The sequence below is a fragment of the Electrona antarctica genome, assembly GCF_951216825.1.
Source record: "Electrona antarctica genome assembly, chromosome: 5".
NCBI classification, from domain to species: domain Eukaryota; kingdom Metazoa; phylum Chordata; class Actinopteri; order Myctophiformes; family Myctophidae; genus Electrona; species Electrona antarctica.
Window position 1 is genome coordinate 46,710,684 of NC_136810.1, and position 17,325 is coordinate 46,728,008.

The 17,325-nt window shown below is 42.3% G+C and overlaps 3 protein-coding genes across 4 annotated transcripts; 2 read left to right on the forward strand and 1 right to left on the reverse strand.

Annotated features, from left to right (window-relative positions):
• The first annotated feature begins 44 nt into the window (after positions 1-44).
• Positions 45-2,178, forward strand: pdf (peptide deformylase, mitochondrial). 2 transcript variants are annotated; one of them, XM_079501143.1, is made up of 3 exons: positions 45-206; positions 611-1,297; positions 1,828-2,178. In XM_079501143.1, exons 2-3 carry the CDS (start codon positions 664-666, stop codon positions 1,983-1,985), a joined length of 792 nt encoding a protein of 263 aa, XP_079357269.1. In that variant the 5' UTR covers positions 45-206; positions 611-663; the 3' UTR covers positions 1,986-2,178. The 2 variants fall into 2 exon arrangements, with proteins under 2 accessions (XP_079357269.1, XP_079357270.1); XM_079501144.1 differs by having other exon boundaries at positions 64-273.
• Positions 2,179-2,844: 666 nt separating this feature from the next.
• spata2l (spermatogenesis associated 2-like) lies at positions 2,845-8,078 on the reverse strand. The gene is made up of 4 exons (XM_079501774.1): positions 7,924-8,078; positions 6,920-7,284; positions 6,413-6,697; positions 2,845-5,500 (listed from the first exon to the last, which is right to left on the reverse strand). Exons 2-4 carry the CDS (start codon positions 7,277-7,279, stop codon positions 4,472-4,474), a joined length of 1,674 nt encoding a protein of 557 aa, XP_079357900.1. The 5' UTR covers positions 7,280-7,284; positions 7,924-8,078; the 3' UTR covers positions 2,845-4,471.
• Positions 8,079-9,319: 1,241 nt separating this feature from the next.
• On the forward strand, positions 9,320-16,339 carry LOC306923125 (uncharacterized protein). Its single transcript, XM_079501149.1, has 6 exons — positions 9,320-9,505; positions 11,190-11,297; positions 13,586-13,725; positions 14,035-14,131; positions 14,951-15,075; positions 15,909-16,339. The coding sequence occupies exons 1-6, from the start codon at positions 9,421-9,423 to the stop codon at positions 16,083-16,085; spliced, it is 732 nt and encodes a 243-aa protein (XP_079357275.1). The 5' UTR covers positions 9,320-9,420; the 3' UTR covers positions 16,086-16,339.
• Positions 16,340-17,325: the final 986 nt, after the last annotated feature.

The window sequence follows — 17,325 nt, forward strand, 5'->3', positions numbered from 1 at the left end:
TCTCGTGGAATACTTGATTTGCAAATAACGCGAAGATGCTTTTATTGTGAAGTCTACGGTTCAACCCGGAACCTATACAACTCAGTTGACAGGACGATCATACCTTCATAGACAGATTTGTGCAAATAAATGTTCACCTATTTCATTCAGCAAGTATTCTTGATTAAAAAACTCTATGGGCATCACGGTGTTTATTCTCTTTGAAGGTAACGGAGATATGTGTAACTTTCAGTGACAGCAATCACGTCAGTTTACCCTTAACGGCACAGCTTGGTAAACACATTTTATATCTAGCCCAAGAATGGCTGTGATATTATTACATACATTTCATGTATTGGAATCGTATCAATTAAATATGAAGGACTTCAATGGAAACAATTGCCATAGGCTTTCTTGGGATTTGAAATCACCAATAGCAGACCTTGTATTGAACTGTACTTTCCTGTGCAAACTGTTAAAGTATTCAATCAATAGGCCTACATGAAATGTATGTAATATCACAGCCAGTCTAGGGCTGATCTATTATATTAGTGCTGTTTTGCTGTTGGCCTACAAAGAATATTATGCTGTTCTAAAATGATGCACTTATTTTTTATTGTACCCCCTACAGCTCATTGAGTCACCTTGGGTAGAGATACTTCTCCCCGCTCAACTGCTTCAACTATGAATAGGACATTAAGTGCCTCTGTAATGTTGCTGTCCAGGGGGGCCCTGAGACTGTGCAAACCAAAAGCCCCTCACTGCAGTGCCTCCACTCCAACGGCTTTAGCAACAGTGACCAATAAACCTCTACCTTATTCATCTTCAGACTCCATCATCACCTCTAGATGCCACTACTCCTCCAATATCAAGGTGCGCTCGTATTTTGAATACATGAAACGCAAGATCAAACCCCCTCCTAGTCCACCCTACTGTCATCATGTTTGTCAGGTAGGAGACCCTGTGCTGCGTGCCAAAGCAGCGGCTGTTGACCCCGTGACAATAACCGGCCCTGAGGTACAGCTGGTCATAAAGAACATGGTGCATGTGATGCGGAAACTAAGGTGTGTGGGACTGAGTGCGCCTCAGGTCGGGGTCCCACTTCGCATCTTGACACTGGAGTATCCCGAGAGGATGTTGGAGGAGAGTTCGCCGGCATTGAGGGAGGCCAGCGGCCTTTCCGCCCAACCCCTGCGAATCTTTGTCAACCCACAGCTGAAAGTGCTGGATGCACGGAAAGTGATCTTCCAGGAGGCTTGCGAGAGCCTCTCGGGATTCTCTGCTGCGGTTCCACGCCACCTATCTGTGGAAGTCTCAGGTACTTAAAATCCATCTTTAGAACACCACCAGTTGCCAACTCAGGAAAAACACTTTGTTGGGGAAACGCACAAAAAAAGATGGTTGCTTGCTGGTTTGATCCCCAGTACTGACATGAGGGTGTATTCTGTAAAATGGTGACTTAAGGGTGGCTGGTTAGTTGCTTATCATGACCGCCAACTGCCAAAGTGCCCTTGAGCAAGTACCCCAAAATACTGCAGGGGTGCTACACTGTGTGCTCTGGCCTCTCTGATGAAATGCAATATTTAGGGGAATGTGTGTATCTAGGAGGAATAACTGTGTTTTTAGCTGACAAATGACTCTGTCATAACTAACCTGACCCCACCAGATGGAAGGGGTCAATCACATTTGTTCTGTATTGTGAACTAGTGAATTAATACCACCCACATCTGGCAGTCAGGTTATGTCATCATAACGGGGGAAGATTCAACAAATAGCAGATCTACAAGCGCAATATTGTAGATTGGAACTAAGACTAATTACATTACTGTCCAAATATTGTCATTGCAGGTTTGAATGAGAAGGGTGAACCTGTCAAATGGCAGGCAAGTGGCTGGCCTGCTCGTATTCTCCAGCATGAGATGGACCATCTGGACGGGGTCCTCTATATTGACCACATGGACAGCACAACCTTCATCAACATCAACTGGGACCTACTCAATCAGTAGCAGATACACAATCGTTAACACACAATGCTGGAGTGACTCCAGATAATTAAGTTATATATTACAGTGGCATCACTGGTTTTTGTTATGGAGTATAATGTTCTATTCAATTGTCATTAATCGGTAGGTTTAATCATAAATGGTAATGTGTGTATAATGACTGTTGTCCGGGATAATAAATAATGGAATATTTGCACCCCGTTCACCGCTTTGAAAAGTGATATTGTATGAATTGGAGACAATGTTCTTACAAAAACACATTAGGCTTTAGTTTTATTAATGTGGTTGTATAAAACTGATGTACCCCTTTTCCAAAGACGACATTCTTTGTACAAGATCGAAGGAGATGGGCCTATTTTACATGTCAATGAACAGATACTTTCTTTTCTTCAATGTTGATTGATTTCATTAGCTTAACATCACCCAGACCCAGGTTGTGAAGGACATGCCTGGGACATGCTTTGCTTGAACATGAAACATGACCACAAAAAATTAGATGGGGATTTATTTTTTTAAATAGCCACTCCCATTGATAACTTTCCAAAAGTCTTTAAGTTCACACACATGACTTTGTAAAAAATGTCTCACTCCTCGTTATTGGTCAGTATATCTAGTATAGGTTCAATGTCATTTTAAACGTTATTTTTAATGTTCCAGGCCCTGTATTTACCACCTTTACCAACCTCAACATTTACATTTCTTTGAATATTGTAACAAGATAGGCTGATGCAAATTTCCAAGACATATAAACACTTGGGTGTGGGTGCAAGATTGAAAGGTAAGGTTGAGATCTGAATAATGTAAAACAAACCCATTCAGATTCTTCTGGGATTTCTCTGGGTTAAACATTTGCATCGCTGTCTTTGAAATGACAAGAAATGACAAGTGGAAAACTGTCCCCTTAAGCTTCCATTTATTACAGCCTATTTCCAGGTGACAAACAGTTCAAAACAAGTTTCTTTGTGCTTGACATCCAGTTACATTTAAATGATCTTAAAACAATATTTCACTATAAACTGAAGGACAAAATTGGAATTCTCAAATGGTTTGCATGATTCAGACTTCAGACCTAGTACACATGACATGAGGTTTAGAGGTTGGATTGGGAATGGCCTCTCTGCATATTGTACTCTTTTAAAACAGGGTAATGTGATGAGCTTCCAGGACCTGAAAGACAAATTTAATTTACAGAATCGGGACCTTTTTAGGTACCTACAAATCAGAGACTTTATAAATAGAAGGCTATTAAGAAGAGAGGATGCAACAGGAGTAGAGATCATTAAGATTTTCCAAAATGCGTATGCAGGCTCTACTTATCAAAAGATAGTTTCAAATGTATATGTAGTACTTCAAAACATGAAAGGAGATAATACTCTGAATATTAAAGCAAGATGGGAAGCAGAGGGCAACCTTACTATATCAGCAGAAGAATGGGAAAGAATATGTAAACATCAGTGGAAAATGAGTAGTTCCCCCACATGGAGAGAATTCAGCTGGAAAAATGTGAGTCGTTTCTTTTGCACTCCAGCCCAGAAAAGACATTACACGTATCAGTCAGACTGTTGGAGACTCTGTGGGGAAACATTGGCAAATCATTTTCATGTGTTCTGGAGTTGCCCTTCTGTGGTTCCATTTTGGAGAAGTGTCCACAGTGTCCTGGAAGCAGTTTTTGGTGTTGACATTCCCTTTGATTTTAAAACCATGTATCTTGCAGATCTGGAGGGACTTCAATTTGTAAAGCAGGATCAGTATCTATTGAGGGTATTGCTGGTGGCATCCAAAAAAGCCTTAACAAAAAAGTGGCTTACAAATGTAATACCAACTATAAATGAATGGATTGATTTAATCTATAGTATATTTATTATGGAGAGAATTACATTCAGCTTCAGAGGTCAAGTTGAAGTCTTCACAGATAACTGGTTTAGATGGATTGCTCATGTTTCTACCATAAGACCTGATTTTGTATAGTTTCAGTTAAACCTGTTTAACCTGTATATGCACCTGTTTGAGGTACTGTATTATGAATGATCATCGATAGAGAAGAGAGGCAGACATCTCCCCTTGTGTGTATTGTACGTATATTGTCTTGTTTTGTTTTCGGTTGTATGTAGTCAATTGTCAGTCGTTTCGTTTTCATGTATGTTTGATTAAAATTCAATAAAACGTAAATTGAAAAAAAAATATATATATTTCACAGTGTGACCACAATGCCAGATCTCAAAATTAAATAATGGTTAGAAAATGATCACGGTAATTATGGCAACTTAAGAGAATATCTGAAGGCCTCAAAACCGGGGGCTCAAATAGAAAAATAAGACTGCACTTGATATTTAAATGTATTTTCAAATGCAAGGCAACATTTACACTTGTGGTCTGTTACATTTTGCCCACACAGTAGGATGGAATTTTGATTTCTCTGTGTGGATTTAAGTAAGGCACCAAATATTATAAATGTGCCTATTATTAAGTGCAATTTGTTCAAGTGTAATTCACACGGATGTTGATGACTGGTCAAATGTTTGGCCACAGGTGCATTCAACAGGATTCCTATACCAACAAAGATTACAATACTCCGTTCCACAATATCTACACAAGATGAGGGGCTTTCTGGAGCACGGCTTTCCACATGGGCAGACCCTCAGTGGGCGGATGTCATGGTACTGCTTCTGGCAGTATTCTACCCCTCTACAGGTCCCAGAGTGGAAGACCCAGCAGCTGACGCAGGTAAACTGGGGGTCTGGGTAGGAAAGGTCACAACAGTCATGGAAGGGGATTGGAGCAGGTGTTTGGCTGATTGAAACGGGGGCATTATGCAAAACTAAAGAGGAGGATACCGCTGTGCTGTTCTTCGCATGGACTGGTGACGTGCTCATTATTCCTCCCTCTTTAAGACTCTGTGGTGACACTGCCCTGGTCTCTCTCACATCTTCTGCGGATTCGTCAGGCAATACTAACCTGTGTCCCTGATTCCGGCATTTTCGCAGGAAAGCACAGTTCACGTTGTGCAGGGTGTTGCAACTTGTGCATAGTTGATGCAAACTCTGTGAATGAACACAATCGCAAAGTTGGGTGGCTGCTATTGGTGAAGTAGTCTCCCTCTCGCAAAACCCATATGTGGTGAGACTATGCAACTGCGAGTCGGCATCGTCAAATCTTTGCTTGGTGGACTCCTTGCTGGCGTATCCACTTCGCGTGGCGGTCGCCGAGGCATTCCTGGTGGCACTCGATCCCAGCGGGGATGTCTTGGGAAGCTGGCAGTTGAATGTAGAGATGCAGACAGGGTCTCTTTGTGACATATTTGAGGAGGAAGGAGGATTAATTCCATTGCTGTGTGCAGCAACAGCATGCAACAATGAACATGATTGTGGACTCTCGTCATCATCAACCACCACCATCTCCCTCAGGCCGCAGTTCACCTCCTCAGCTGTGTACAGGTCTAGTTCCCCATCCATCCCAGAGAGCTCCAGGAGGCCTTCCTTTGGCAGCTCCAGCATCTTCTTAGTATTGTTGAGAGCCTCCTGTAGGGAAGCTCAGCCATTTAATATAAAAGTAAACTCACACACACGTGATTTTCCCCTTGACAATTAAACAACGAATTGCAATGAGTTGATTATATGATTCATAGCATAGAAACTAGGGATGTCTCGGTATTTTGCGAGTCGATGTGTCGAGGCCATTTATCGACGTCGATAGATTTTTATTTTATTTTTTGCTACGCAGCAGTTGAGATAAGATAGCAACTGTATTTAAGCACCACAACTTCTGCAGCTACACCCATGTTTAGAATTTGCATCAAAGCCATAATGATAATAAAAAATTTACTTTATTTTGTAAACATACATTACTAAACAGAACTGTTTAGGCTGTTCTGGTAGGCTACAGCAGCCTAACTAACAAAGCCAACGTTTGACAAATTAGAAGAATAATGTCAGACTTCCGATAACAATTAACAGTAAACAACTAAACACAACACCTTCAACAATATGTAGCTTTATGGCCTGTATATATAATAATTTAAATAAAACAAAAATTAACACATGCAGCTGTGTGCGGAGTGAGGCGGCTATCTCATGGTAGGTTCCCTCCAATCGCTTTGTTATTGTTTGGCACAGAATAGTCTGGTTCGAGAAATGCCATCAGCTCACGTAAGCCTTTCCCCTCGACAACGCAAATCGGCATACTACTGTGACAACGGAATTTTGTTGGGGCCCAGAGTCATTTGGGGCCCACGGCAGCCGACCCGTGTCGTTGGTAAAATAAAATTATAAATACATGATACAGAGATGCAATGACAGTTGAGACTGGGCTAATAACGTGGAGAAAGTCTGAAGAGAGTGCAGTGGGCTCCCCGACCTCGCAGAGCTGCGGCTGCTACAGTTCTCGACTTTTTCCTAATAGAAACAATGCAATTAAATAATTAGTTAACTCACCTGAACGCTATGTCCTCTCTGCCTCTCCTGCACCAGACTTAGCTCCCAGTCCAATGCGCCAGCATACTTCCCCAAAGCTGAAAGCAGGAGGCAACACTCGCAGCGAGCCAGGAAGAAGGCACACGACAGGCAAAGGAGATTTTCCAGAGAGGTAAAACTGGACGACTGGCGATGAAGCTGCTCGAGACGTGCAGAGGGCTTGTACCCTAGTAACCCAAACAATTCCAGAATATGTGGCACTGGCAGAACTGGCTTGATGTAGTGTGTGAACATACCAGAGTACATCTGAGAGAGAGCGGCATGAAAAAGAGGAAATTGATAGTACGCTATTAATGACTGATTTTGATTGAATACTTGAACAGTGTGCAGAAAAAAGTACAGGAAAGTACAGTTCAATACAGTCTGCTAAGAGGATTTAAAACCTAAGCAAGACTATGGCTTGTTTCCATTGGGGTCCTTCATAAAAAGACAAAGCTCAAAAATGTTTTGTCAACGAATAAAACTGACCTTAACCACTTTGTACTCCTCCCTCCAAGGACCAAGGTACAGGTTCAGGGCTGCTTGTTCCAAGACCTCGAAGGCTTTTTCTAAGCCCTGCAGCCCCCCACCGGGCCTGACTCGTCCCACCATGGCGAGTGGTGGTGCTGCTGCTTTTGTGGCCTTGAGTGACTCTTCCATCACCTTCAGTGGCACCAGGCCGAGGCAGTGTGTGTCTTGAGCATCAGCGCCGCTCAGCACTGCTTCCGTCTGCCTCCACAGGTCCTCATCTTTACACACCAGACTTGACCCTCTTCGTGCAATTCGCTGCTCCAAGTTGAGATCGTAGCTGTTCACCAGCTCTCTGGCTCTCTGACCAAGGACACTCATTTCAACTGAGAGAGAGAGAGAGAGAGGTTACTGTGGTTGTCTGATGTAACTTGTGGCAGATTTTGGTCGATTGAATACTTTAATTACAGTTTGCAAAAAAAAGTACAGTACAGTCTGCTAAGAGGATTTACAACCCAAGAAAGCACTGTGGCTTGTTTCCATTTGGGTCCTTCATATTCAATTAATCTGATATATTATTATTACTGTATATTACTTTTGGGGGGCATTTAACTAAATGTTAATGCAATACAGTGAATCCACTTTTGTCTTGTAGACATTGGCAAACAACACGACACTGACAGTGAAACTAAATTCGGTCTGGCCTAACCTAAATGAAGAAATGAAAATGAAAGGCACTATAGCAGTAAGCTAGCTAAGGTTTGTGTTTACCACAATTACCAGTACCTATAAACGTCATTCTAATAACATGTAACAGTGTCTCGTTCGTGTAATGATCATCAACAATGTAACGTAAGGAGTAGATAAAAACGCAACGTGTATAACATTTAGCGTTAGCTTGTGTTAACAGACACTCGCTGCCTGCTGGCTAGCTTTAGCTAGTAGACCGTAGGCGAGTAGAAATGTCTCATTTTGATCCAACTTCAAGGCTTGCTGGTGAATAAAGAAATGCATAATAACCTCACCTGGCACTTATACAATCATTTGGCGATGAATTCCTTAAATCATTACGGGTGATATCAGTTTCAGGGATCAATCCATTTGCGGCCGATGCGCGAAACTAGACAAAAAAAGTTATGAAAAAAGTAAACATTGATCACGTGATGAAAAATTCGGGAATGTCCGCAGGTGCGTTTGATTTGTTTATCAGGCGGGCCGGTGTAGCGGGGGTGTAGCCTGACAACTTTTCAGCAGCTGTGAAACAAATTAATTTGCAAAATGTTATACCACGAGATGACTGGTAGCGTTCGCTTCCCCAGAAGACATGACAAGCTTCTTAGTAATGTTTCTGCCTAAACAGTGTAGCAACAATAGGTACAGTGAGTACATTAACTGATCCAACTCCCAAGATATCGGTGTTTAAATGTTTCTTGATTCATCCAGTAGATGGCGGCGCTGTATCTACGAACATCTTTTAAGTTTAAACGTAGTCAAAGAAAGCTCTCAACGTGCGATCCACACGTACAGTAGTGAATAGGCAATAGGGCATCAGCCATATGGGTCCTTGACTCCTTTGAGAAAGGTTTCCATGGCTAACTTATTGATTCGGTTCCATTTCGTACAGTAGGCCTACATGTATTCTCTGACTGGAGAGGATTTTTCATAATAGAGGGTATGCGCATGCATAAAGTGAATGGCAGATCGAGTGGCAAAGTGAGTGACAAAGTGAATTAATGTTGATTAAAGTGAAATAAATATGACATTTCTGTTTAGATGTATGGGCTGCTTAGTGCCGTCTATAGGTGGGCACTAGTAGCCTGGCTAATAAACCAGAGGGCACTAGATGACGTCCCACCTGACCTGACCTACCCTTTAAGGTAAAAATCGTATCAAATGGGGGTCCGTACGTACGTGCATGGTCTAATACATTTGTGGGTCAATTGTGGGTCCTTAAATTTAAAAGATCAATCTCTGGATTTCATGACATGCATTGATTGATTTATTGATTTATTGATTTATTGATTGATATTTGGTCAGACATGTAAACAGCATTCAGGTACAGTCAGACTCTCAGACTAAGGCTAAAATGTATATCAACATAGCATATATAGGTCAACACGATAGAAGAATAATAGGTCACATAGCCTCTCATCAGATATAAAACAAAAGGAGAAAAATGGAAAAATGTCAGTGAATGTCTCCAGCTGTGAGCTGTTACGGGTCATTGGGTCCAGAATGATAAATGGGACCGATGGTGGTGAACTGAATCGTGATACTTGCGGGTTGTTCTAGCCCTGAAACATGACATGTCAGTGTCAGCGTTCGCAGCACTATTACGGGCGGGGTTTGTTGTATGACAGTTTGTAAAAGGGCGGCCGCGTCACCGTGTGTGGCCCCAGCAATGAGTTTAAAGCTCCCGGCGGGGCCGAACAAGATGCTCTCTAGTCTAAACATTTAGCAGCAGCAGCAACATCAATTAAGGACACTCCTCTCAAAACAGCTCTGTGGATTACTTAGCCATTATGTCCAACTCGGATAGAGTTGTATTGGCTCTGGGCGGAGCAGGAACAGTGGGCTCTGGGATAGTTAAAGGATTGCTTGATAAAGGTAAGATATACGGGATATACTACTCATCGTGGCAGCTGCTTGGCACAGAGAATATTATAGACCAATATGTTTACGGGCCAAAAGTGAGTAGAGACCATTTGCTGGTTATTATTTTTAGCAAGTTTTATTTATTTATTTTAAGGCGACTGACTGCATTGCCAGACAAATACTCAGATTTTGTTTTAAATAATCAGCTAAATGTTTTTGATTTAGTAAGAGAAATCTATGAAAATCTGGGAACTAAATCGTTACCAAGAAATTTCTTCACCAATGTGTTTCTAAAGGTGTCTAATAACAGTTTGAAATTCAACTCCCGTGGGAAAATTGAGTTATTAGCATAATATGTGACCATACCCATAACATCCGGAACATCCTATATAAGGCAAAAATTTCATCATTCTTTAAGTAGCATGTGACATATGAAACTAGGGTGATTTCATGATTCTGAATCCATTCCAAGCATTAGTTTTGCACAAAAAACACTCCTTGGGAGGAAAACGGCCACACAAACGTGATGAGGTCAGCACATTTGGTCAACTGGATATGGCCTAATTTAGCCCAAGGAGTGTTTTTTGTGCAAAACTAATGCTTGGAATGGATTCAGAATCATGAAATCACCCTAGTTTCATATGTCACATGCTACTTAAAGAATGATGAAATTTGGACTTTTTTGCCTTATATAGGATGTTATGGGTATGTTCACATATTATGCTAATAACTCAATTTTCCCACGGGAGTTGGATTTCAAACTTTTAGTACATGTTATTAGACACCTTTAGAAACACATTGGTGAAGAAATTTCTTGGTAACGATTTAGTTCCCAGATTGGTCAAATACCTGATAAAATGCCCTTACTAATTATATAGGGCGGCTATTAACATTTTAAAAGCTCACTTAAAAAATGACAACATTCGTTCGCTCCAAAATTAGCTGCAGATGAATATCTAATCTTTCTCAACCTATTTCTGTAAATTATTGCAATGACCTGAGCTCAGACTCTGTAATATTTTCCCTCATAAAATCTTATAGGTGGTATTGTTTTTTGTCATTCACGTGTGTCCAAATGTGAACTGCATGTGGCAAAATAACTTACCTGCTTAACTGCTTTTCAATTTGTTTATGCTTGTGTGAAGTTGGATTAATTTACCATTTTACCTTTGGCTTGAATGAATAAGACATGTTGAACTGGACACAGATATGCTGCTGCTATGCAACAGTTCATACTAGCCTAATTAAGATTTAGACTATTGTAGATGAGTGTCTAAATATTAGGCTAAATTCATACATAACTTGCATAATATTTAAACTTAATAGTACAAAGTCACCACCATCTGCTGTTCGGCATGTTTATCCAACCAACAATGACCTATTAACCTTGATTAAAACAATGTAAGCCTATTACCGGTAATGCATGTTCATGTCATTGGGATTATACTCCTTTCTGTGTTAATGGATGTGATTTTATCTGTCTACACGACAGATTAATACATAATCTGCATTGGTATGCATCCATACAGGATGGTGCCCTCTATAGCCTATTCTGCAGTATATTGAATGTGTGTGTGTGTGTGTGTGTGTGTGTGTGTGTGTGTGTGTGTGTGTGTGTGTGTGTGTGTGTGTGTGTGTGTGTGTGTGTGTGTGTGTGTGTGTGCGTGTGTGTGTGTGTGTGTGTGTGTGTGTGAAGGTTTCAAAGTGGCGGTGATCTCCAGAGATAATAGCCGATTGGAGAGACTCCGATCATTCGTCTCTCCCAGTACAACAGCAAACCTGACCACCATCGTTGGGAATGTTGGTAAGGGAGAACCGCTGTATACCTCTGAACATCGGCTTGTCTGTCCATCTATAGACGAATCAGTGGAGCAGTGCCCTATAGGCCAGGTACTGCCCAGGGCACCAACCCTCCGTGGATTCATCTTATAGACTTCATCATCTTATTCCAAGGCATAGAGGGGCGGATTCAAACTAGCGCTAGAAACCGGCCAGGTCATGGGTTCAATTCCGGCTGGGGACGCTGTGGGCGCTGGGGGCGTGTTCCCTCCTCCGCGTCATCAGTGCCCTCCCCAGCACCCTGCATACCCGAGGCGGGGTTGGTGAAAGGGCCTTTCTGTGTGGAGTTTGCATGTTCTCCCCATGTCCCCCTAGGGTAGGTATCCACACAAAAACATGCAGTAATCCTGGTCTCTAAACTACCCCCCCCTGGCCAGCCGGGGCGCCTGATGGAGGGGAAAGGAACTGGTCGGAATAACGTGTTCCTTCCACGTGCTACGTCCGGCCGGGGAAACTCTCCCCTGTCAGGTGAAAAGAAGCAGCTTGGACTCCTCATGCATAGAAGGAAGCATGAGGTCAGTCCGCTGCCCCCCAGGTTTGCAGAGGAAGTGTAGCGCCCAGGATTACATTAGATAATTGACACTGGGTGAAAAAATGGGTTGCAAAATCGTGGGATAAAAAAAGGAAAAAAAAAAAGAAACCGACGCCGGCTCCCTATTGGTTTACCAACCTATGTGCCCGCGAGTGGCATTTGGCATCTTTGTGACGCGACTGTGTAGAAGCGCCCACCCTGTCAACCTGGGGAGAGCCCTGAACTGAGCTCATGAAGGCTTCCTCCAATGCATGAGGAGTGAGCAGGCCAAGTTTCCCCGGTAGGACGTAGCGTGTGGAAGGAACACATTATTCCAACCAGTTCCTTTCCCCTCCATCAGGCTGGCCAGGGGGAGGCAGTGTAGAGACCAGGATTACTGCATGTGTTTTGCTTTTGTTTTTCTTCTTCTTTTGAAACCAAAACGCCTGAGGCTAGTCCATCTATCATTCCATCTATCATGGATAAATATCCATCCAACCACATACACCATACACAGTAAAATAAATAAATAAACCCAAATGGACTGGTATTTCAGAGGTCAATTATTATTGCAGTGTACATTAATTGATTTCTACATACATCTTAACTGTTTCATCAACTCATCCAGAATCTCTCTTTTCCTGTTATGCTAGTGATCTACATCTACTCATCCCTCCTTCCTTCAGGATTATGCTTTGTACCTAACACTGTTCATTCAATAACGAAAACAGAGTCAATTTGATGCTGAAGTCATTCTGTATTTAAGGCCGACGTCATTTTGTAGTCCTACGTTACGTCCGGGTCCAAGTGGCACCAGCTCCCGTCTGCTTCTCATTGTAAATAGCAATATCTAAACGTGTGAATCTTTTTACAATGACGTTATCTTTCAGAAAGGAAGCCATTGAGGGTTAAAATGGGTCATTATTTAAAATGGATCATTATTATTGAAGGTGGTAACAGTCCATTTGCTCAGTACAATATTTCGGGGGCATATTTAGAATGTGTGCAGGGTTGAGTATGTTGAATCTAGTTTGCATTAATACGATCTCTAATGGAGGATTTAGTTGACACAATGAAATAAAATGGCGATAGTATTCAGTGTGGGGCAGACCGGCCTGTCCCAGATTTGGGAGACCAGTAGCTTTGTTGTTGCAAGGAAAGCGGTAAAATTAGACTTTCGTGGTTGTTTTAGTCTCAGATGTAATCCGACGGAGGGACACAGTCACACAGTATAACTCTATGGGGACACAGAAGCGACACAAAAGTAGGACCCGGAAGTATCTCTGGAGGGGGCGCTTACGTCACGGCTAAAATACTGAATAGCACATAGTCATAGAACAGGGAATATCTTTGTCTCAGGACATGTCACTTGGCTGATGACCGCTCCACTCCACCTGCACATAGGTGCACATATGAGAATATTAACAGGGCTAGAGAGGGTGATTGGAGTACTGTTGCAGGTTGCACAAGTCAAGGTGAACGAGCCAAAGCGATATAACCAGGGGTTATGTGTTTGCTTTGACGTAGAGCTTACATGTGCTTAAGGAACTGGAGGAGCCGTTTTGATGAACGGGTTAAGTGGCATCGTGAGGACAAGCCATGAAAGGTGCACGTTTTAAATGAGCTTTGAGAGGCAGATCAGGTTTTCATTCTGAATCATTAAAGACCGGAGATTAAACATTGTGCCATAATCCAGGAAAACAACCCTTTCTCTCTCTCTCTCGTGCTTTCCATGTGTTTAGGTTCAGAGGAGGAAGCAGAGAAGGCCAAGCAGGCTCTGCTGAAATCCGTTGGGAAGGTGACGGATATCGTGTCATCTCTGGGCTTCAGCTGGTGGCAAGGAGGACCGCCACACACCCAGACCCTCAAAGACTTACACTGGGTGAGAGCACATGCACGCATGCACACACTACTTATGCCTCTCTTGAGTCTCTTCCTGTCTCTTTGCTTCGATGACAAATGGAAATGAGTTCTCAACCTTTTTATTAATTTGTTCTGTATGTCTCTACTGCTGTTGCAGTGGTATTCAGCTGTGTATGTGCATACTTTTACACTGACTGTTACAGGTCAATTTATATACTTAAGTTAATACTCACGATTGTATAGCATGCTATTACACAATGGCCTTCTGTGTAGTGTGTACACTTCTTATTTTCTATGAGTCTTTTTCAACCTGCTTCCATTTCTCCAGGTCATTGAGACTCTGCTCTTCAGTACATTTGTGTCATGGAAAGCCTTCTTCCCCTTGGTGAGGGATGACTCCAACTGTACCTACACTTTCATTACAGGTGAGTGTGTGTGTGTCAGTGTGTCAGTGTGTCAGTGTGTGTGTGTGTGTGTGTGTGTGTGTGTGTGTGTGTGTGCGTGCGTGCGTGCGTGCGTGCGTGCGTGCGTGCGTGCGTGCGTGCGTGCGGTACATGTGTGTCACATTAGCATCAGAGGTATTGGTACTGTTTACGACATGGCTCCTATGGGACAAGCGGTCTAGAAGAGGGACTGTCTGTCTGTCTGTCTGTCTGTCGTCTGTCTGTCTGCCTGTGTGGGTGTCCAGGCAAATCTTGCAAACCACCAGGTCCTGGTGGTAGTATAGGCCAGTATAGGCCAAGCAAGTAAACCGCTGAATATCTGACAAATGTGTTTTATATATTTTTGAGTGGTGCAACCACTCCAAGGAACAGCAATGTCCGTGTTAACCTATGTGACTACTACAAAAGTGGCACTGTTGTGCCAGAAACAGAGAGAGAGAGAGAGATAGTCCTGCACTGTTGCCTGCTAATGAGAGAGAGAGGGGGGGGGGGGGGGGGGGAGTTGCACCACTCAGTTCACACGGGTGTGATTTTTAACTTACATTATCTACTTGAAGCTATGGTCTCCAGCAAAGTAATTTAGTCCATTGGTACACTCTCAGAGTTAAATGAACACTAAGGAATTTACAGTGTGGAGTGGGGGACAAAATAATCAAATGAGGGTCTGTGTGCCCTAATTTATATCAAACTACTGGGGGGTCCTTGAAATCAAAAAGGTTGAGAATGACTGTGCTGTGTGATCATACAAACAGTAAGATTGCGTGATGATGATGAAGTATGGTTCCACTCTCTGTGATAAAGGTGGTGCAGGTGAGAAGTTGCTGATGCCAGGCACAGGCTTCCTGACTGTTGGAGCAGCCAGCACTCTGGCTTTCTGCCAGGTACTACGAGAGGAATACCCAGATCTGCCCTGCAAACTCAACCAGGTGAGGCTGTGAGTGCAGGCTCAACGTAATTAAGTGCATCATTCTCTGTATGTTTGACACTCAGTTCTCCAATGCAACAATTGGCAAACACGTCTCAACTTCACACTTCTACCTTGTTTTAATGAGATTTGCATCCCCATTTTCAAAGTTTTTGTGTGACAGATTAACCCATTTAGACCTGATTAAAAAAGAAACGCCTTCTAAATTCTGCCCTGAAGTTTTCTGGAAAATCCCAGATTATCATTTACCAAAAATAATAATAATAAAAAAATCTATAGCAACAGCTAATGTTACAAAAAGGGGTTCTCGGATTGGTTCTGCTGTTTACGGCAATCCTAAAAATCTGTGACATCTAAAGCAGTTATACAGAAACATCATACTGTAACAAATCCCTTACATATTTCTATCCCCATGTCCCCTCCTCCCCGCGTTCCACCTCCCACCCCAACATCTATAAATCCTACCCTTGCAAAGGCAGATCACTGTCTTCCTTTAAAACAGGCCTGAAAAAATGGGCCAAAGAAAGGGAGAGGAAATGATCACTTCTCCCTTAGACAGGTGTTCACCCTCCCCCACTTTACACCCCTCTTTTGTCTTCCACTCATATACATTCGTTTTATATTTTGTGATTTTTCATGTCATGTTTATGAATTGAATACATAGGACCCGAATGCAAACAAGACTTTTTTGGTGCATTTTTGGTGCTATCCCTTTAGATCAAGTGTTTGACTGTACTCTGTTGCTGTTTACATTTATGTCTAATAAAGCATTCAAACAATCAATCAATCAATCAATCAATACCTGACCCTTCCTCCATTTGTTGGTTCTGGCAGGTGAAAATTGATGCAGGCGTGGCCCCGCCAGAGCGCATGTCCCCTGGCTTCCTGAATCACCTGGACCTGGGCGAGGCTGTGGCTGTGCTGGTGGAGAGACGAAACACCTCACACACGGTCTTCAACATCAACAGCCCAGCAGACTTAAAAACTATCCTTCTAGAGGGGAACCCTTAAACCGGGAACCTTGTACAACCCTACTTAGTTGCCATGGGGGGGTAACTGGGGAGGACACTTGTGAGACAAAACCGCAGTGTGTTTAGTTAATTTGCTTGTGAACACAGTAAAATCATGAACCCTGTCTATTGCTTGCATTTCTACTATTAGCCACTTACAATTCTGCTGTTGTTCGATCTGCTGTCTGTTTTACAATTATTACTGTTTGCATGTGTGGTTCCGTGTTACTTACTGCATAAAAAGATAATTAACTATTCATCTTCTCATCTTTGCTAACTCCTCTTACAATTACAATGTTGGGTTTAATGATCACAGATATCATATTTGATCGTTGACTGCTGACAGCGTGTAAGTATTTTGTTACATTAGGGTTAAGTTGACTGAGGTACAGTCATACAGTAGTATATATATATACTAGGATAGACGGAACACTGCAGAATGGAGAGAGAACCTCAGATCAAGAAGGGTGTGAATGTGTGCATAATGAAGTGTGCATGCATGCATATAACCCACAGCGTGTGTGTGTGTGTGTGTGTGTGTGTGTGTGTGTGTGTGTGTGTGTGTGTGTGTGTGTGTGTGTGTGTGCGCGCACTCGCGCGCATGCATACTACAGTATACGGTATGCATGGTGTCTGTATGTGCATACATGTGCCATGTGTGCATATGTGTATGCATGTACATATAATCATAAACGAACCATTACAAAACATATTCACAAAAAAGAAACACATTTTTCATCAGCCAGAACTATGACACAATGACAGGTTGAATGCATAGCACCGATTCACCCTCTTTGAAGAACTTCAAACTATTTTGGCTGCACTGCTGAGTGTTATACTGTAAAAATGCTATGTGTTAATTTAATACTGGGAATGGGATGGGTGTGTGTGTGTGTGTGTGTGTGAGTGTGTGTGCGCAGCAGTGTTGATTTCGTCAACTAAAACTACGACAAAAAATGTTGGTCGACACATTCGACTGCCATTTTTCAATGACAAAAACTATGAGTAAAACTATGACTAAATATACTGACAATTTTGTCAACAAATAATAACTAGACTAAAAACTAGCCTCGGAGACCGCAGGGGGGGACCCCCCCGGGTCGCCAAATCATGGGTTGAGAACCCTTGATATAGTCGACTGAAATCGTATGATATTTAGTCAACTAAAACTAGACTAACACTAAAACATTTTCAAGTGACTAAAATATGACAAAAACTAAATTAAATTGTATTCAAAAGAC